This window comes from Phaseolus vulgaris, unplaced genomic scaffold (assembly GCF_000499845.2).
Source record: "Phaseolus vulgaris cultivar G19833 unplaced genomic scaffold, P. vulgaris v2.0 scaffold_97, whole genome shotgun sequence".
Taxonomy (NCBI): domain Eukaryota; kingdom Viridiplantae; phylum Streptophyta; class Magnoliopsida; order Fabales; family Fabaceae; genus Phaseolus; species Phaseolus vulgaris.
Genome location: NW_027174135.1, coordinates 70,731 through 92,763, shown reverse-complemented (window position 1 = coordinate 92,763; position 22,033 = coordinate 70,731). Strand labels below are relative to the sequence as shown.

The following is a 22,033-nucleotide window of genomic DNA, read 5'->3' as shown; positions in this document are numbered from 1 at the left end:
GGCCACCAACAGACCAGTTCTCAGACTAACGCCTGGGGGCAGAACGCAAGAAGCAAATAGAGCACTGATCAGTCATCGGGTGCATTGTCATCGGGGTCTCGTGTTACACGTAGTTAAACTGGGACTGAGGTTCCCAGCGAGAGCGTTATACATGGACCTCGCATGAGCACATCTCAGGGAATCGCGCACGAGAGTGGCCTGAGGGAGCTAGTAAACCGATCAGTGATTGGTGACTCCCTCAACCCATTACGTGCGTGAAGGGTAAGTCGTCTACGCAGAGAGCAACGCTTGGTGAGTGTGCCTAGACCGGCCACACCTGGCGTTCTTCTGAGAGTATGTGATTTACCCAAATGAAAGAAATATGCTAAGTTACTCCGCAAGGGAATAACTTAGCACGCAAAGAGAAGCGCTAGAGCCCTTCCAGTAAGTGACACGTGTGTGGTTAGATGCGAGTCGCATGCCTCCACGTGTCATCATCTGAGAGGGGTGCGGACCAGATAAAGGTGCACTCCGTACCACTAAAGGTACACACAGGTACAGACAAGCGCAGCCAAGCGCAGAGACGCGCGGACACGCACAGACACCCACACTCTACTAATTCTGCAGGTACACTGTCTCTGAAAAGCATAACAGGGTTCTGACACATGCCAGAAAAGCATAACAGAATTCTGTTATGCCCAGAAGCAGAGAGAGAGACATAAAAGGGAATCAGGGAGAGATTGAGGGGATACGAAAAACAGAGAGCAAGAGTTTTCACACACACTACTAGTTTTCTCATTTGGTGGTTCTGTGGTCTAACTTGATCGTCGGAGTGCAAACGGCCGCTAGAGGCGCCGTCTGTGTGTTTTGCAGGTCACGTTTGGAGATTCAAGAGAAGGTTCTGAGGGTGACTTTGCAGAGAACGCAGTCGCGTAGACGGGACAGAGAGTGCTACAAAGCGATTCCTCCACGTTCGAGTTGCCGGCAGGATCAAAAAGAATATATCCAGTTGTTTCCTTGAAAGCTCTATATCATTTTCTATTCTTGAAATGTCAACATTGTCTGTATTGCTGGGCTACTGTATTATCATTCTGGTTTTTGATTTGTACAATCCTTCTCATTGTCTATTTGTGAGAATAAATAGGGAGAGAAGTTTATGCTTGATTTGGTTGTATTGATAGCGTTAAAACTGATGTATTATGTTGTTGTTGCTCTGCACTTGAAAGCACTTGAACACTTCACTTTTTCTGATTTTTTTGCTAGTGTTGTATATGCAAAACTATGATGCTTTATTCTGATTTATCTGCTGCTACTATAACTTTGTGCACACACTAATTTGCATTAATTATGCACTAATTTACACACTACTTTTACTAGTCTTTATGCTTATGGCTTATGCAAAAAACTGGTTTGTGTGTGCCTTATTATCCTGTTGCTATACTTGCTTTGTAGATGCATAAATTCTTTTTTGCAGGACTTTTCAAGTTCATATGCTATAATGAAGACTAATCAAAGTAATGCTTATTATTATGGTTCAAGAGCATATACCTTACTCAAATTCTTGACTAGTAAAAAATTCATGACCTATGTAAAGTAAGTTGTATATGTTCATCCTATGCTTTTGGACTCATAAGACCAAATGAACTTCTAAACATGTTGAGGTAATGCAAAGATATGAATGTATTTCATTATGCATTTTCCAACTCTTTGAAAGATGATTTGCATTTGAAAAACATTTTCTTGCTGTCTTAGAAAAACAACCGATTGTTTTACCTCTGACACATTTGAATAAAGCTGTTATGAATTCTTATGCATGATTGCAGCTGTTTCTTTTCTTTCAAAACCCATTGTGGGTCAAAAATGCATTTATTGTGCCTCTGAATTAGATAATAAAGAGATGTATTCTTTGTTTTCCTTGAAATTTAAAGCTTTATGAATTGCAACCACATTGGTGGTCATGGGGTTGATGAATTTTGTAAGTGTATCTTTGGAACGTTTGGAAGGTTTTCTCTTAACAGAAGAGAGAATATTCCTACCAAATCCACCCCTTGAGCAATCATTTGACCAACTTGAAGATGAACCTTTTGAATAACCCTATTGTTGATACTGCATATGGTGTGCGCTCTAGTGAGGATGAACTTGCTGCAAAAAAATAAATGGATTCTGATATTAGGGACCAAGATGTAAGTTTTTATAGAAGAGTGTCCCATTGTATGGACCACATGGCACTGGGAAGATCATGTTTGCCAAGGCTATTGCTAAGGATTCTGGAGCAGTTTTTATCAATGGTTGAATATCAAACTTGTGTCTACCATATTTAGCCTAGCCATAAACTCTGCCTGCCATCATATTCATTAATAAAGTTGACAACGTTTTGGAACTTGAGGAAACAATACTTTGACGTGTTCCTCAAGCATTTGAAATTGATATTCCAGATCAAAGGAAAAGGGTTGAGATTTTGAATGTTATCTTGAAAGGGAATGTTGGATGAAGAAAAGATAGAGGGAGAAATTGTGGGCTTCTTATTGAAATTTCTGGGGTCTATGGTACTTTAATTCTGCTGCTGTCATAGCTCTGATACACCATAGATTTTTGCTGCAATTCTGATATGGTATCACAGGTTTGTTGTTGCAATGGTTCAGCTACACACACTTGTGTACCGATCCGTCCTCAGGTGTTGACCAGAGTCAACACATAGTGGGACCCTTCGGGGGCGCAATGAGGTAAAAAGGGGGGTTGGTCAGGCCTCGGGCGTTGACTGGCCTCGGGCGTTGACCGGCCTCAGACCAGAGAGTGCTCATGTCTGAGTGGTGCCACTCCCCGAGACCCATGGGTAGGAACGACCGTGGAGGGGGCAACACAATAGGAGGCGACACAGAAGGGGCGTGGAGGCCTCGGGCCTCGGTACCCTGAAGAGTGATAATGGACGAGAAAGGTGGTTTCCAAGCCACACCCCCAGTTCTAGCAGGAAGAGATCCACCTCACGGCGTATCTGTGCATGAAGCGAGGGGACGCGGCAGTACGTGCCACCGCTAGAGAACCACTGGAACCGATACGACTCGGTAGAGTCTCGTTCCAGGGGCGATCGACATGCATGGGACGTGAGGGGGCAGTGTACGCTCAGTATGGATGATCCCTCTGATATTGGGCGTATGAGTTAACGCCTGAGTGATCATCCCGCGCCAGTTGCACTTCGAGAAGGTAGTCTTACACACTGGGATTTCCCTAAGTTGGGTTACAGTGTCATAAGGCCACCCATGCAGAGATACGCATAAGTCAGAGGAAGGCATGTGGCAGAAGCACTGGAAAGGTATATAAGCTCTTGTTGCTAGCAGATTGAGGTACGTTCTACACTTTAAACTCGCTAAGTAATTTGAGAACGAGAGAGAATTCAGTTACGATTCATTTGCGCGCCTCCTTGAGCACGGTGTTTGTGGTGTTTTGTTACGGAGGTGCACGGTGTTTTCTGCCAGTACTGACTTGAGCGTCGGAATGCAAACGGCCGCGAGGGCGCCCATTTGTCTCTCCATTTCAGGTTTTCACTGCAGCGAGGGGTGATGATTGGAACGAATACGAAGGAGTCCTTGATACGCAGTTCGTAGATACGCATGAAGGCAATCTAGTCAACCGGCAAGAACATTTGGCGCCCACCGTGGGGCCTGATATAAAACAGCAGTCCCACCGCAAGAAGTTCGAGTTTCAGTAGCGACAGTGAAGTTCGTGGAGTTTTTTCAAGATTCTTGAAAGATTCATCGGGAAATCTCGAAGATTCGCTCAGTTTTACTAAAGGAAGTTCGAAGATTTGCAGAAACCGTTCAAGATTCTCTAAGAAACAATGAAGAATAAGGAGTACCAGGCAGAGTTCTACAGCGCGCGCAGAGATTGATGGCATGACCTTGTAGCAGGTCATGGAGGTGATGCAAGGCCTTCAGGAGGCGATCGCGACATCGAGGGCGGAGCAAGAACACATTCAGTTGGATCTTGCGGCGTCGCAGGCAAGAAACGAAGAGTTGTGTCGTGCGAACGAAGAGTTGCGCTGCGGGATGCGCAACCACCCTGGGAATTGCGGAGCAGAGGATCGCGAGTGTTTCACACCACCCAGAGATATCCCTATGCCTTTCTCGCAGTCCATCATGGAGGCAGTGATTCCGCCCACGTTCGTAGGCCCGAAGGTTACGTTAACGGGAATGGAGGATCCAGAGGCGCACCTCACTGCGTTCCACACGCAGATGATGCTTGTCGGCGGTTCTGACGCCATAAGGTGCAAGCTATTCATGAGCACGCTGGCAGGAATGGCAATGGACTGGTTCATTAACCTTCTAGACGGCCACGTGAAGCAGGCTCCCCCACCGGTGTCGTATGATCTCTTCGACGTGAAGCAGTACCAGGGGGAGACGTTGAAGGAATACATCAACCGTTTCGGGGCGCAGGTGGTGAAGGTTGGCACCACTGAAGAGCCGATGATCGTGTATGCGTTCAGGAAGGGAATCTACCCTAGGCCATTCTGCGAGTCGCTTATCAGAAACCACCCCAGAACCTTCGCAGAAATCAGGCGTCGCGCTGTGGAGCACATCACTACAGAGGGAGAAGAGTGCGAGAAGCGTGCGAGTGTGGCGCCTGCACGCCCCAGAGCACCGTCGCACGCACAACCCGCAAGGGTGAATGAGGTCGCGACGGGGAAGAGAGGCCAGGAAAGGAAGCGCCCTTATAAGCCGAGGAAGCCGTAGGCCAGGGGGCGTCAGGGCAGAACAGGCTAGTTAGGCACAACTTTGTGGTGGAGCTGAAGGACCTCATTGTTGTGCCCAACATAGCAGATAGGTTGAGGGTCCCCGCGAAGACAGACAAGGTGCTGGGACCACACAAGGACGCGTGGTGTGAGTTTCATCAGGCATTCGGGCATTCGATCACCAACTGCTTGGCTCTGGGCAATCAGTTGGATGAGCTAGTGAAGAGCGGATACTTGAATGACTATCTGGTGGGGTCATCCGGAGTTGCGGCCTTGGCAGCGCCAGTAGAAGACCAGGCCCATGAGATGCCTATCCATGGGGAAGTACACACCATCTCTGGTGGTTTTTCGGGTGAAGGATGCACTGGCTCTCAGCGCAAGAGGTACGTGCGGTCAGTAAATTCGGTGGCTGCGCAGGAAGAGGATGACTCGCTGGACGTCGACCTTGCGTTCACGAGGGCTGATCTCCGTGATGTTGTCCCTCACGATAACGACCCCGTGGTAATTTCAGTCGTGACTGCGGGAAGTAGGGTACACCGAGTGCTCGTGGACCAGGGCAGCTTGGCGGACGTGATGTTCTAGTCCACGTTCAACAAGTTGCAGTTGTCCCCTTATCTGATGTGTTCGCAGAGGCATTGCCTATGGGGGAAGCGCCTACCGAGGCATCATCTAGAAAGCAAGGCCGCGAGGGCGTAGCTCGCGCAGAGAACGCTCAGGATAGGCGTCCTGAGCCGGTCGAGAACGCGGTGGAGAGGTAGATTGGTGGTAAGACTTTCAAACTGGGACGATTGCTGAGTAAAGAAGAACAGGACCAGGTGGCGGAAGTAATCTCACATCACCTGGACGCTTTTGCATGGTCCGCCTCGGATATGCCAGGCATCGACCCGGATTATTTGTGCCATCATCTCGCCATGGACCCCAAGGTTCGACCCGTGTGCCAGAGAAGGAGGAAGTTCAACGAGGAAAGGCGCTTCGTTGTACAGAAAGAGACCAAAAAGCTGTTGAGCGCTGGCCACATCAGGGAAATCCAGTACCCTGAGTGGCTAGCAAACGTGGTTCTAGTAAAGAAGGTGAACGGGAAGTGGAGGATGTGTGTGGACTTCATTGACCTGAACAAGGCCTGCCCCAAGGACTCGTATCCCCTGCCCAGCATCGACGCGTTGGTGGATAGCGCCTCAGGCTGCAAAATGCTGAGTTTTCTGGATGCGTTTTCGGGGTATAACCAGATAAAGATGCACCCCCGTGATGAGTGCAATATGACATTTATGACTGAGACATCCTGCTATTTCTACAAGGTGATGCCGTTTGGGTTGAAGAATGCAGGCGCCACCTATCAAAGATTGATGGATAAGGTCCTCACACCTATGCTAGGTCAGAATGTGCAAGCCTACGTGGACGATATGGTGGTGACCTCCCAAGAGAGGGGACGACACACAACTGACCTGGAAGAGCTGTTTGCCACTATAGCTAAGTACCGCCTCAAGCTGAACCCTGAGAAGTGCGTCTTCGGGGTTGTGACGGGTAAGTTTTTAGGTTTTCTGCTCACCGAACGGGGGATAGAGGCGAGCCCAGACAAGTGCGCAGTGATCCTTGCGATGAGGAGCCCTACCTCGGTGAAGGAGGTACAGCAGCTGACAGGGCGGATGGCTGCTCTCTCCAGGTTCATGTCCATTGGAGGAGACAAGGGACCCTTATTTCCAGTGCCTGAAGAGAAATAGTAGGTTCGTGTGGACCGAGGAGTGCGAGGCGGCATTCCTCAAGCTCAAGGAATATCTGGCTGCTCCTCCCGTGCTGTGTAAGCCACAGACGGGTGTGCCCCTCCGGTTATACTTCGCTGTAACCGAGTGGGCAATCAGTGTTGTGCTAGTTCAGGAGCAGGACCAGACATAAACCTGTATACTTCGTAAGCAAGGCCCTGCAAGGGCCAGAGGCGAGGTATCAGTCTTTGGAGAAGGCGGCTCTGGCGGTGGTGTTCTCGGCTAGGAGGCTCCGTCACTACTTCCAAAGCTTTACGGTGGTAGTAATGACGGACCTCCCCATCTAGAAGGTGTTGCAAAAGCCAGATGTCGTAGGGAGGATGGTCCGCTGGGCCGTGGAGCTGTCCGAGTTTGACATCCTGTACGAGCTTAGGGGGTCTATAAAGGGACAGGTTTACGCGGACTTCGTGGCTGAGCTCTCGCCAGGGAGCGCGCAACAAGAGGAAGAGGTTGGCTCCTAGTGGGTGCTCTCGGTGAATGGATCCTCGAATCAGCAAGGGAGTGGAGCCGATGTGGTCCTTGAAGGGCCAAACGGTTTGTTGATCGAGCAGGCCTTGAGGTTTGCCTTCAAGGTAAGTAATAATCAAGCAGAGTATGAAGCCCTGATAGCTGGGATGCTCTTAGCCAAAGAGATGGGTGCACGGAGTCTGCTGGCGAAGAGTGATTCGCAGCTAGTCATGGGGCAGGTGACCGGGGAGTATCAAGCCAAGGATCCGCAGATGGCTACGTACTTGGGGTATGTCCAAGTGCTGAAAGGGGCGTTCGTGGTGTTCGAGTTGGTCCACGTCTCAAGAGGCAGAATGCCCGTGCTGACCTGCTCGCCAAGCTGGCCAGCTCAGGCAAGAGGGGAAGGCAGAGGACGGTCATCCAGGAGACCCTTAAAGCGCCGCAAACGTTTGTGGCGGATAATAGGGTGGACGTCCTCCAGATTAGTGCGTTCAAAGGAAGGGCGAGGAGTCATCAGTCTTTGACTCAGGACACGGTGAGAGCTCCCAATATAAACGTCTACCCGACCTCGTTAGAAGAGAAAGACCCCATGCGGGTGTGCACCCTGGAAGAAGGGGACACGTGGATGACGCCCTATAGACGCTACATCGCTGATGGGATACTTCCACCGGAGGCTGAGGAGGGTAAGAAGATAAAGAGAAATTTTGCGAGGTACACTCTCGTGGATGGGGCACTGTTCAGATACGGGTTCACGCATCCGATTTTGACAATCGTGAGTGGGGATGAGTGCACGAGGATAATGTGTGAGCTCCACGAAGGAATCTGTGGGATCGACGTGGGAGGAAGATCTTTAACATCCAAGGTAGTGCACGCGGGCTTCTACTGGCCAACGGTGAAAGAGGACTGCGTAAGATACGCCCAGCGGTGCAAGCAGTGCCAGCTGCATGCCGACTGGCACAAGGCACCCCAGAAGAGCTGAGGTCAATTTACAGCCCATGGCCTTTCCACACGTGGGGGATTGACATTCTGGGGCCCTTCCCGTTAGCAATAAGGCAGATGAAGTACTTGATAGTTGCTATTAAGTACTTCACGAAGTGGATAGAAGCAGAGCCGGTGGCACAGATTACCGCACACAGGGTACAACACTTTGTCTGGAGGAACATTGTGTGTCGCTTTAGTGTACCGAGGCGTCTTTTCTCAGATAATGGTACTCAGTTTGCAAGCCAGCAGCTGGGTAAGTTGTGTACAGAGGTAGGCATCAAGCAGGTATTCGCATCTGTCGAGCACCCTCAGACAAACGGGTAGGTGGAGTCTGCCAACAGAATTCTACTAAGGGGGTTGAAGAGGAGGCTTGAGAAAGCCAAAGGAACTTGGGCAGAGGAGGTGCCCAGGATAGTGTGGGCTTATCACACCACACCCCAATCTTCCTCCATGGAGACGCCATTCAGCTTAGTATACGGATCGGACACGATGATCCCAGTAGAAATTCACGGGAGCTCGCCACGTTTCCAAAGCTTTGTGGTTGAAGAGTCCAACGAGGAGAGGAAGGTGAATATAGATCTGTTGGACGAAGCTAGAGAAGAAACAAGAATAAAGGATGAGGTTGTGAAGAGAAGAGTAGAGCACCAGTACAGCTCCAAGGTGAAGCCCCGGCAGTTCCAGGTGGCCGACTTGGTCATGCGGAAGGCTCGTCCATATGAGTTGGAAAACAAGTTGTCCCTCAAGTGGACCGGGCCCTTCAGGGTAACCGAAGCTCGGGGGAACGGGTCGTATAAGCTTGAGACTCTGGTACGCGGCAAACTTGAAGTTTTATTTTAGTTAAAAACTCTACGTAGTGTGCAGTTCAAGGAGACACTCTCTTTCCCTTTCAGGGGTTTTTTAATGAGGTCACCCAAGTAAAAACTAGTTTGAGCATACATTGTCTTAAGTCTTACTTATTACGGTGTAAGGAAACGCTAAAAGAAGTTAACGCGGTTCAGTAAGAAACGAACCCACCATCTTGGTGCTTAGACACCTCGAGGGGAGACGCAGGGGCACCTCCCTCGAGCGTGGGCGCCAAGGACAGAAAGAAAGTTCGAATCAGTGGAGAGCCATCTGTCTCGGTGCAGATACACGCCAGGTAAGAGTAGCGCCATCCTTCGGGACACCTTCTCCTTGGGCGTAAGCACCAAGTTCCTGGACATCTTGGTGTTTAGACAAACCGAGGACGAAACGACACTGCTTTCCAGCATGCCTCTCCTCGGGCGTGGGCACCAAGTACACTAATTGCCTGGGTGTTTAGACACACCGGGGACGAAACGACACTGCTTCCGGCAGGCCTCTCCTCGGGCGTGGGCATCCTAGCGCGAGAGATAAGGACTGGTTGTCTTGGTGTTTAGACACACCGGGGACAAAACGACATTGCTTTCAGCAGGCCTCTCCTCGGGCGTGGGCGTGGATGCCTCGGGCCTCAGTACCCTGAAGAGTGATAATGGACGAGAAAGGTAGTTTCCAAGCCACATCCCCAGTTCCAGTAGGAAGAGATCCACCTCACGACGTATCTGTGCATGAGGTGAGGGGACGCGACAGTACACGCCACCGCTAGAGAACCACTGGAACCGATACGACTCGGTAAAGTCGTTCCAGGGGCGATCGGCATGCATGGGACATGAAGGGGCAGTGTACGCTCAGTATGGATGATCCCTCTGATATTGGGCGTATGAGTTGACACCTGAGTGATCATCCCGCGCCAGTTGCACTTCGAGAAGGTAGTCTTACACACTAGGATTTCCCTAAGTTGGGTTATAGTGTCGTAAGGCCACCCATGCAGAATACACTTAAGTCAGAGGAAGGCACGTGGCGGAAGCACCAGAAAGGTATATAAGATGTCGTTGCTAACAGACTGAGGTACAGTCTACACTTTACACTCACCAAGTAATTTGAGAACGGGAGAGAATTCAGTTACGATTCAGTTGCGCGCCTCCTTGAGCACGGTGTTTGTGGTGTTCTGTTACGGAGGTGCACGGTGTTTTCTGTTAGTACTAACTTGAGCGTCGGAGTGCAAACGGCTGCGAGGGCACCCATTTGTCTCACTGTTTCAGGTTTTCATGGCGGCGAGGGGTGAAGATTGGAACGAAGACGAAGGAGTCCTTGATACGCAGTTCGTAGCTACGCATGAAGGCAATCTAGTCAACCGGCAAGAACAACTGGTATTCTGTTTTTTCTTATTAAGAAATGAGTTGGATATTCTTAATTCTGAAATTCCATTCTTAATAGGGGAGAATTATATGGTTCGTATGTTGCTAAGTATCTGCTACATATCTGCTTTTAAACTGGGTTTATATGATTTAGTTAGTTGCTGCATAACTCTGATTTTCCACCTTGTTTTCACTAGTTTTCACACTGATTTTGGTGGTTTTCCTTATGAGAAAACTGGTTCTGTGGTGCTAATGATATTTGGATATGATTACTTCTAAAATTTCTTGACTTTACAAGTCAAAGCCAAATCAATCGATTGAATCGAGGTTTCAATCAATTGTTTTTTGAAAAACATAACAGATTCTGTTTTAACTGTCAAAACTGTTTTGGCTTGATATGCATATGCTTTGGGCTTTGCCTAACTGAATCAAATGGCTATTTTTGTGGGCTTATGATTGGGTTTTGAATCTCAATTAATAGAGAGAAATCAGATTACAAAAAAGTTTTTTGAGAATTTTCGAAAGAGATTGGAAGGTTGCTATATGCTTTGCCTTGGTCAAAAGAGTGAAATAGGAGCTATGTTTTTTCTTGTTGTATCAGGTGTAATCTTTCTTATTCATTCTTGCATTTCTGTTTACTTTTGAATACTGTAAAGTGTTTTGTATTTCAATTCAGAGGATGTTCTGACTATGTGTGGTAGTGGTGCATAAAAAAGGGTGTGTAGTCTTGAAAGTATCAAGATAAACTCTTTGATGTGTTTATTTTTGTAATCTATTGTTGATTACATAGTAGATTATCCAGAGATTGTTCTTGGACTGGATGTAGCTCAGGTTATTAGTGAACCAGTATAAAAAAATTGTGTGTAAATCTCTCTCTTCCTCTCTGTTTTTAAATTTGTTTTAAATCTGTTCTTGTTGAAGTGCTGGTAAGAACAATTGATTGATTCATAGAAACAACCGATTGATTTTCTATAATCAGTTTAAATACATTTTGTTTCTTGGTTGATCTAATTGCTTTATCTGTAATTCTGCATTTGCTTTAATTCTCATCTAGTATTTGCGAAAATCCTTCAAAAACAATTCACCCCCTTTTGTTTAGCCCTACATTTCTAACAGCACGATCGTCGGGGGATTTGCATCCGGAGGATGTTCGAGCTCTACTCAAAAGAAGCATCTACGTGTTATTCAATCAGTGTACTCAACCACAATCTAAGACTGACTAAGGATACCTCCAATACTCTTCACGGATGATGACTTCACTGCTATGGATCCACCAAGACAATCCAATGGTCATCACTGTTGAAATTGACACATTCGCCATCACCAAAACTTTGGTGGACCAAGGAAGCTCGGTCAATATTATATATTGGAAAACCTTCAAGAAAATGAGGACTTCATAATAGAGATCCAACCATATGACGACCAGATAGTAGGTTTTTCTGGCGAACGACTGGATACATGAGGCTATATTGATTTATATACCACCTTTGGCCTGGGTAGGTACCTTTGCAGAACCATTAAAATGAGGTATCTACTTGTCAACGCCAACACCTCATACAATACTTTGCTCGGGCGGTTGTCTATAATTCGTCTTGGAGCGATAGTTTTAACTCCACATCTTGCCATGAAGTTTCAATCTACTTCAGGTGACATAGTCATTGTGCATGTATATCTAAAAGTAGCACAAAATTTCTATGTTGCAAGCCTGAAGGTCGAACTAACCAACTGACCACGATATAGAAAGTCACTACGCGGATGATCCTGTGAACACAAAAGGGAACAATCACAAAGGTCTCGAGGGCCTAGCAGACACCGGTCCAGAGAACCAAGAACTCCCAAAAAGGAACACATGGTTGCTATGGAAAATCTAGATCCCCGACTGAACGACGCTCGCATCGAGCTAGAGGAAGATTTTTGCTCAATACTTGTGCGTGATGATGCACATACCACGCATATAGGGACATTGTTAATGCCGACGGATAACACAATGGTAAATCAAACACTTATTGAAAATGTTGACCTATTTTCTTATACTTCCTTTGACATGCCAAGGCTAAATCCAGACATCATCACATACCGTCTCTCGGTCTATAAAAAAGCGCGACCACCTAGAAGAAAAGGAAGATAGGCGAAGAGAAATGCAACGCCGCACGAAAGGAAGCTGACAAGCTTGTAAAATCCAATTTCATAAAAGAGACACATTATACGACATAGTTGGTAAATATGGTAATGGTGAAAAAGTCCAACGACAAATGGAGAATGTGTGATGTGATTCCACTAGCACACTTTGAATGATTCTTGACATTCTTAGGAATCATCTTGAGTTGGTTATGAGATAGGCACTTTATCATAGAATTGGATCAAGGTTCTATGAACAAGAACTCACCAAAACTAGTGCCAAAACACAAACTCATATGGAAGTTCCAATTATAGTCAAATTGAACCGATTAAAATGAAAGAAAAAGCAATTGCATCGAACACATTGACATAGAACTGAAAATAACCGATCAAAATGAAATAAAAGGCAAGAATACTGAAAAGAAGTGTTGGAAATGTAAAAGCACCGAACCACAACACAAAACAAAGAAGAACAACTTGCTGAAAAAGAAATAGCCGAACAAAAAAGACAAGAACACAAGCTAAGACATGAATATCAAAAGAGAAGGAAGGAAGGAGAAGAGAAAGCTCATGAAGATGGAGGAATGGTTGGATGATCACGCCACTAGGTGGATGGAGACTCCAAGATAAGTGTGCAAGTCGCCACTTGAGGTAACCATTGAACCATCAAGATAAGACTAGTGAAGAAGGCACAAAGCTCTCCAATGCTCTCTCAAAAATTGAGTATAGTTTCTCTAATTAAAATTCAAATCTGAATTGTACAAGCTAAGCACCTTTATTTATAGCCTAGAGGTGCTGAAAAATAGGTGGGAAAATTCAAATAAACTCATTTGAAATTCCCACCAAAAACAAGTCACATGGGAGGTGTGACCTTTTTCTACTATGACACCTCCTAAAAACTACACCTACACCACTCTCCTAAGTCACATGGACAATGTGACTTTATTTTACATTTTCACCCTCCTTTATTTAATAACCACACCTCCTAAAACTATACAAGAGTATTTCAAAGCTTGGCCTTGCCCCTCATGGGATGGACTTGGGCTCTTTGGGCTTTGGCCTTCTTGGGCTTGGGCTTTGGGCTTTGGGCTTTGGGCTTGTGCCTCATCTTTATTTTATGTCTTCTTTTAATTTTGAGAAGACTAGAAGGAAGAACTTCAAATGTGACGGTGGATGTCCTCTTCCTCCATTAATAAAAGCCTCATTTATTTGATTCTCATCAATGTGTACGGACTATACCGATCTCAATAAGATTTGTATGAAGGATGCTTACCCTCTACCAAACATATCGCCTAGTTGACGGGGCGACTATTCACCACATTTTAAGTTTCTTAGATGCATACTCTGGACATAATCAAATCCAGATGCATCCAAGAGATAAAGGGAAAATTGCTTTCATGGTCGACTGTAATAACTTCTACTACGAAGTCATGCCATTTGGCCTAAAAAATGTTGGTGCAACATACTGATGACTTTTTACGGCAAGTGCACCGCGTTTGTCAAAAGTAATAATTGTCCCTAAGGACGGATATCGATCCCACAAGGAACAGTGAATTATCGAGTACAATAATCGCTAAATATAAAAACAGAACAATTAAAAGAGTTTTGAATTAATTGTGTTGGCACTGATCAATAAGAAAACAAACAAAGAATTAGCTGTTTCAATTGGAAAAATAAGGATTAGTTTCATCTCTCTCACTCTCAAGTATTTTGATTAGCATGTCAATATTAAGTTCTTTGATTGAAATTGATGCCCGTATAAAAATCATTTATATCGATTCCTCGCATATAAAATCCTTAAGAATGTCCCCTAACTATCGATCCCTCGCATAATTATAAGAGCAACTTAGAACGAAGCTCAGACGTTTAATAGCAATTAACATTTCAAGTCTATTCCTAGCACCCAAATATGTTAAGTATTGTTGTTTAGGTCCGAACCCTAAAAATACCTCCCGGTCAAATTTAAGATTCTCAATTTGTCACGGAAAATTAAAAGTAAAACAACAATACCAATAATCAATCAAGAACTGAATATTAATATATAAAAATCACCTCAATACATAAGAGTTTGAGCAGATTACTCCCAATCCCCAAGGGTAGAATTAGCCACGCATACTTCTATCACCTTCCATTCTCCCAATTGGGTTACAATTCACTCTATGGTGTTTTCCTCTCAATCTGACACCCTAAGGTTGAGCCTCTAGCCCTCTATTTATCCTAGTTTTCTAGGGTTAGGCTAACGGGCTAAATGATAAACATAAAAAAGGCCCAATCTTCATTTGTATCTTTTTCCATTCTGGGACCTTCTATCTTTATCTTTTTAGCTCAAATCATTCATCTTTAATCCAAATCTCCAATCTTCCTTAGAAATCTGCAATTAACACCAAATTTGGGAATAAAATACTCTTATTCAAATAAAGATCATAAAAAAATGTAAAAAGGTATAAATTCATAAATTAGAGATTATTTTATATGTAAATTAGCAATAAATTCTCATAAGTGTCTATATTTTAATATGAAATATTACTGAAATTAGACACTTATCACACTCCCCAACTTAGAATCTTGTTTGTCCTCAAGCAAAGTAAATGAATATATTTGAATTTAAATATCAAACCGCTTAATTCACTAAACAACAGATCAAATTAGAAACTTATGATGCTTCTAAATTCAAATATAGAAAATGATAGCCACAATCAATTTCCAGGATCAAATCAAAACAAATAAATGACAATTCATCAAGGAATATCTTCTCATATGCTCACGGGTAAGTGTTTCTCTCTATTTTCACTGAATCATAACAAATCACAGTTGCTTTTCATTTCATCTTCAAATCATAAACATATTAGAAACATGAATCTTGAGGTCTTTTACAGGGTTGTAATGAGGCTGGGCTTCCAAAAAATATTGGTTTTTCTTAGATAACAAAATGCACATCTTAAAGAAGAAGAACATACCTACAATTCAACTATAGAGAACATACCTCATTTTCTTTCTTTTCGTGATTTTCATGAAATTTTTTTCTATCTTTCTTTTTTTTAATTTCTTTTTCTTCTTCTGTTTCTGTTTTTTTTTTCAATAATAGGAAAAGATTCTTCCTATTTTCAACTTTTTGAACTTTCAAAATCAAAACCAACCATTCCCTTTTCTATATGTATTGCATCTATGTTCTCATTCCTTAGACATGCTAAAGGGTAGAAAATTATATCAATAAAGGTTAAGGTGCAATATTAACAAAAAATTTCTTGGCCCAAAGGGGATATAAAAAAAATGGAATTCTAATATAAAGGTTGGCTTTTTGGCCCTGGCTCCTAATTAACACAAACAGATGCCTCAATCATCTTCATGCTCTTTTATGATGCAACAAAAATAAAAATTAAGCAACCACAACTGTCAATTTATCAGTAAAACTCTCAAAACTGTTTAAGATTCACACACTCACTTGGTTTAAATGGTCTCATTCCTTTTTGTCTTGTCATTATCTGTCCTAATCAATCATCCTGTTAAATTTTCATGTATCATAATTTTAACTACATTTGAATAGGGATTCAATCATATTTTCTTTTCTAACCTGTGTCTAATTCATCTCACTACTTAATATTTAAACACAAATTCTTTTTTCCACAATTCAAAATTAATATTCTAGTTCTTTTTTATTTGAAAAAAATAAACTAGAAAACAAACAAATTAAAACTGAAATTTAGTCAAGAAAGATAATTCAAGACTTAAAATTACCAAACTAACAAAACATGAAATTTATTCAAAATAAGCAATAAAAACAAACTAACAAATAAGCAAATAAACAAAAAACAAAATAACCGAAAAATAAAATAAATAAAATAAGACAAAATTCAAATAATTGAAAAGAAAAGATAATTAGAAAGATAAAACCATATTTTTGCTCAATCCTCTCTTCTTAAGAAGTCATCCAGCTTTTTGTTAAAATCTTTATCTACAGTCTTGCTTCATTTGCTGGATCTGCCCCCTGAATAATAGAACATGTCCCCAGGTCAAAAATACATAACCTGCAAAATGATTAGGAGGCATATAGGATTTTTTTATATTATTTACTTTTTTATTTTTTATTTTAAATAAAATCAGCAAAGGTAATAAAACAACATAAAACTAAAATGTTTACTGGGTTGCCTCCCAGTAAGCGCTCGTTTAACGTCATCTAGCTTGACGCCTGTTTATTTCAAGATGGACAACTTTCTTTGTTGCATCATGTTGTATGCATTCTTCCTCGTTACAAGAACAACTTCAACCACACCATAAGGATCTTTGATGGATCTTTTTGCCAACTGCATCTTGGTGGGTTGAACCTCCAAATCGCCTAAATACAGTGCAGCCTTGTCCACAGATAAAGAACCTATAGACACGGGAAGATTAAAACCTCCTACGTTCTTGGTATTTTGAAGCAAGTCCCTTTGAGTCATTGCACTGCATCTAGCCTCCATCTCTCTATTTCTCTCTTCAATATAGCTCCTATTCTTTAGAAATCTTTCAAATGTTGAATCTTGCTTCAGATTTCCTGCAAAATAATTCCTAGGGAGCAATTTGTCAAAGAATTTTATGTCCTTCTCTGTTTTTGAAGGAGGATGAGGATATGATAAATCTTTTTCAAGAACACTTCTTTCCTTATTTTTATTTTGTTCTTCCTCACTTTGTTTCATTTCTCTCTCTAACTCTTCAGTCTCATCTTCTTTTTCAACTATTACCTTATTGCAATGCTCTTTTGGGTTGGTTTGGTTGTCAACTGAAAACTGACCACTTTGTATTTCTTCAAATTGTTTGGCCACTTTTCCCATTTGGATCTCTATATTTCTGATCGTTGCCATGCTATTTTCTTCCATTATCACAAGCTTTGTTAGGGCTTCTTCAACTTTACTCATTCTTTCAAGCATGAATGGATCCTCAACTTCAGGTGAATTGTTCAGATAAGAACAGTGACCATTAGGATGATAACCTCCACAAAAATCACACATGATTGATTGACTATGGCTTTGAGATGAATGCACAACATATAACTGTTGGGGTAATTTAGCCATTTGCGCGGTTAGTTGCCCAATCTGCTGTGTCAGAATTTTATTTTGAGCCAAGAGTGCATCTTCTAACGACCCTTCCTTCTGAGTATTTTGTCTATCATGTTGGGCTTGATAATCAGTTGACACCAATGCAACAATAATCCTTGTTGCTTGTTCTACATCAAGAGCCGTCATTGTGCCGCCAGCTGCAACATCTAGGAGCATCTTTGTGTCAGATCTGAGACCGGTGAGAAATATGCTCAGTTGAGCAATATCTTCAAACCCATGATTTGGGCATTTTCTAAGCATCATTTTAAATCTTTCCCATGTCTCACTGAATGATTCATCTGCTCCCTGTCTGAACACAGAAATTTCAGACTTTGCTTTGATGTAGCGAGAAATTGGAAAAAATCTTTGTAGAAATTTTTCCTCTACATCCTTCCAACTAGTGAGACTCTGATTTGGAAGTGATCTGAGCCAATCCTTAGCCTTTCCTGCCAATGACAAAGAAAACAAGCGCATATAAACATTTTCAAGATCACCTGATTGAAAGCCCATTGTTCCCACCAATTCATAAAATGTAGACAAATGTGAACATGGATCCTCATGATCCATTGCTTTGAATTGATGGGTAATGATGAGAGTGAGAAAATTGGGATTTATTTTCAAGGTCTTAGCGGTAGCAGGTATTGCGATACTAGAATAATGCCTTGGTCCTTGGTACATGACATAATCTCCAAGTGTCCTCCTAGGAGGTGGTGCTTGTTGTTCTGCCATGTTGCTTTCTTCCTAAAACATATTAATGGAGAAAAAAAAAATAGAGTACTTTTTTTTAAAAAAATAAAATAAAAAAAATAAATTAAATTAAAAAAATTGAAATAAAAACAAAATATGTAAAATAAAAAAAATAACACAAAAACAAAAATAAAACACTAAAACGACGTTAAGAGAAAAATAATAAATATATTAAAAAAAAGAAAAAAAAATATAGATAAAATAAAAACTAGAAACAGAATAAAAGAAAACAATAAAAAACAAGAAATAACATACTTAAAAATAAAAAAATAAATACTAGAAATAAAATAAAATAAAGCTAAAAAAAAAAACCTAAAAACTATAATCGTAAACTAACTAACTAATATTCTAACTAACTTGCTTACGTAAAAATAAAACTTAAGACTAATAATAAAATATAATTAAAACAAATAAATAACAGTTACGTAAATCTAAATAAAACTACGTAAACTAATCCTAAAAAAAACTAAAATAACATATAATAAAACAAAATCAAAATCAAAACAAAATAAAAAAATAAAAATAAACTAAACTAAATTAAATAACGTAAAGAAAAGAAAAGAAAATAATATAAAATCAACAACTTTCTTTTTTTTAAACCGCAAATCTATACTAAAATCAAATCAAATCTAATTTTAATAAAATAAACAAAATCAAAACAAATAAAAAAAATAAAATATTTACAATATTTAGGAAATTATACTCAACAAATCAAATCTGGTCCCCGGCAACGGCGCCAAAAACTTGATGACTTTTTACGGCAAGTGCACCGCGTTTGTCAAAAGTAATAATTGTCCCTAAGGACGAATATCGATCCCACAAGGAATAGTGAATTATCGAGTACAATAATCGCTAAATATAAAAACAGAACAATTAAAAGAGTTTTGAATTAATTGTGTTGGCACTGATCAATAAGAAAACAAACAAAGAATTAGTTGTTTCAATTGGAAAAATAAGGATTAGTTTCATCTCTCTCACTCTCAAGTATTTTGATTAGCATGTCAATATTAAGTTCTTTGATTGAAATTGATGCCCGTATAAAAATCATTTATATCGATTCCTCGCATATAAAATCCTTAAGAATGTCCCCTAACTATCGATCCCTCGCATAATTATAAGAGCAACTTAGAACGAAGCTCAGACGTTTAATAGCAATTAACATTTCAAGTCTATTCCTAGCACCCAAATATGTTAAGTATTGTTGTTTAGGTCCGAACCCTAAAAATACCTCCCGGTCAAATTTAAGATTCTCAATTTGTCACGGAAAATTAAAAGTAAAACAACAATACCAATAATCAATCAAGAACTGAATATTAATATATAAAAATCACCTCAATACATAAGAGTTTGAGCAGATTACTCCCAATCCCAAAGGGTAGAATTAGCCACGCATACTTCTATCACCTTCCATTCTCCCAATTGGGTTACAATTCACTCTATGGTGTTTTCCTCTCAATCTGACACCCTAAGGTTGAGCCTCTAGCCCTCTATTTATCCTAGTTTTCTAGGGTTAGGCTAACGGGCTAAATGATAAACATAAAAAAGGCCCAATCTTCATTTGTATCTTTTTCCATTCTGGGACCTTCTATCTTTATCTTTTTAGCTCAAATCATTCATCTTTAATCCAAATCTCCAATCTTCCTTAGAAATCTGCAATTAAAACTAAATTTGGGAATAAAATACTCTTATTCAAATAAAGATCATAAAAAAATGTAAAAAGGTATAAATTCATAAATTAGAGATTATTTTATATGTAAATTAGCAATAAATTCTCATAAGTGTCTATATTTTAATATGAAATATTACTGAAATTAGACACTTATCACATACCAACGACTCATGGATCAAATTTTTAAGGGAATGCTCGTCCAGAACGTCGAGGTCTATGTCGGCAATATAGTAGTCAAATCTAATTCATGCCTCCAACACATTCAAGATCTCAAGGAAGTACTCAAAGCTTTAAAGAGACCATGGAATGCGACTTAATCCCAACAAGTGTGTGTTCGGTGTAGAAGAAAGCAAATTCTTGGGCTTTATGCTCACTCATCGTGACCTCGAAGCAAACCCATAGAATTGTAGGGCTATCATTGAAATGTGAAGCCCTGAAAACACAAAGGAAATATAGAAGTTGATCGGCCGATTGACGACTCTATCCAGATTTGTGGCAAAACTGGCAGAGAAAACTATGTCTATCGTTCAACTTTTAGAAAAGGCCACAAAGTTCAACTAGACACTTGAGTGTGAAGAAATCTTCCTTCACCTCAAAACCTTCTTGGCGACACCTTTGGTCATACAAAAATCGAACGCTTAACAACCACTAATGGTATATCTTGCAGTTTTTTAAGAAGCTCTCAACATTGCCTTGGTACAAGAGGTAGAGAAAGAAGAACGACATGTCTACTTCATTATTCGAGTCCTACATGGTGCTAAGGTCAGGTATCAAATGATTGAAAATGAGGTCTTGGCACATATTATCACCGCCTTGAGAATGAGAATGTACTCTCAAAACTATCAAATCATTATCAAGACTAACTATCCCATCATGAAGATCCCAGCTAAACCAGACTTAGCCGGACAAATCATTAGATGTGCACTGGACAAATCTAGTACCAACCAAGGGGGGAAATCAAATCCCAAACCCTAGCTGATTTTATGGCTCAATGTGTGTTTTGCAAAGACAATGTTCCGTCCGGTTGACTGGGACGTCTTCGTGCGCGACCTCAACCGTCAGCTAGGGTCTCCTTCCCACTGGTTACCTGTGGATTCCTGCAAAAAAGAGGACAAAGAGGCGCCCTAGCGGCCGTTTGCACTCCGACGCTCAAGTCAGCCAGCAAGAAACACCAAAACTGTGCACCTCCGTCTCTGAGCACCGCGTATGGCACTCTGAAGGTGGTAAAAAGAACTGTGTATCGTGTGTGTGTTTTTCTCCCTTAGGCAAAGATCTTTCCCCAGTCCCTTGTACGTAACCTCAAGGCACGAGCAAGCAACTGGAGAGTTCTGGTAAATTTGCCAAAAGTTCGAACCTCGTTTCCAACATTCTCAGCGCTATTTAAACTACCCAAGCATTTAAAGCGCCTTAAAGCGCCTTTAATTACGAATGTAACGCTCTCAATCAGCGTATCTAATTAGAAAACGTAGCGCATTTAAGACGTTGAAACGCTTGGGAGCCATTATAGTACCTGAATGCTCGAAACGGAAACTGTATTGAATGACTTTAATTACCTGGCACCTGACTAAAGGGTGTTTCTATTCTGACATGGCTGTCGTACACGTGGAGGGCCTCACGACCCCGTGACCCCATCTGGGGGCGTTTCTGCCCATCTGGGGACGTTTCTACGTGTGAGTCCTCCTGCTTGGGAGTGCTACTGCGCTAGGGGTGACTTTTTGGGTGCCAACTCATGCCCCCAATCATCTAGTCACTTACTTTGAGAGCGTATCTGCCTTCCTCTCGTACCCTGCACCCGGCTACCCTGGGCGTGACCTTCCTCTTGGGTCGTATCTGTCCCAAAGGCATCTCTGGGGCGGCAGGGGTACTTCACGAGTCAGGCTGCCCTACACTGGTGCTATCACTATGGCCTTGAAGCCACCTTTTCCTTCTCCTTATCACTGCCTCGGGTTATCGGGACCTGAGGCCTTCCCACGACGTCGCTCCCTCCATGGTCTTTCCTACCCATGGGTATCGGGGAACCACACGGTGATTGCCTTGCTTTAGTACTGTTTGATCTGGCGACGCCTTGGTGGGGCGACGCCTTCACCTAGGCGACGCCTTGGTGGGGCGACGCCTTCACCTAGGCGACGCCTTGCCTTGGCGGCGCCTCTTCTTGACGACGCTGGCACTTGGCGTCTCTTCACCTAGGCAACGCCTTGTGTTGACTTTGACCCCTGGTGTTGACTTTGACCTTGACTTAGTCAACGCCCGGGTACGGGACGGTACAAGTACATTTGATGATGAATGCAAAAAAATTGGAAAGAAGGAAGAATTTGTATATATTGTGTGCTAACTGAATGGTT

General features: G+C 42.3%; 1 protein-coding gene and 1 pseudogene across 1 annotated transcript; both read left to right on the top strand.

Moving 5' to 3' along the window:
- The first annotated feature begins 3,887 nt into the window (after nt 1-3,887).
- On the top strand, nt 3,888-5,287 carry LOC137817508 (uncharacterized). The gene is made up of 2 exons (XM_068620793.1): nt 3,888-4,418; nt 4,766-5,287. Exons 1-2 carry the CDS (start codon nt 3,888-3,890, stop codon nt 5,285-5,287), a joined length of 1,053 nt encoding a protein of 350 aa, XP_068476894.1.
- Nucleotides 5,288-17,507: 12,220 nt separating this feature from the next.
- On the top strand, nt 17,508-17,613 carry LOC137817509 (small nucleolar RNA R71; annotated as a pseudogene).
- Nucleotides 17,614-22,033: the final 4,420 nt, after the last annotated feature.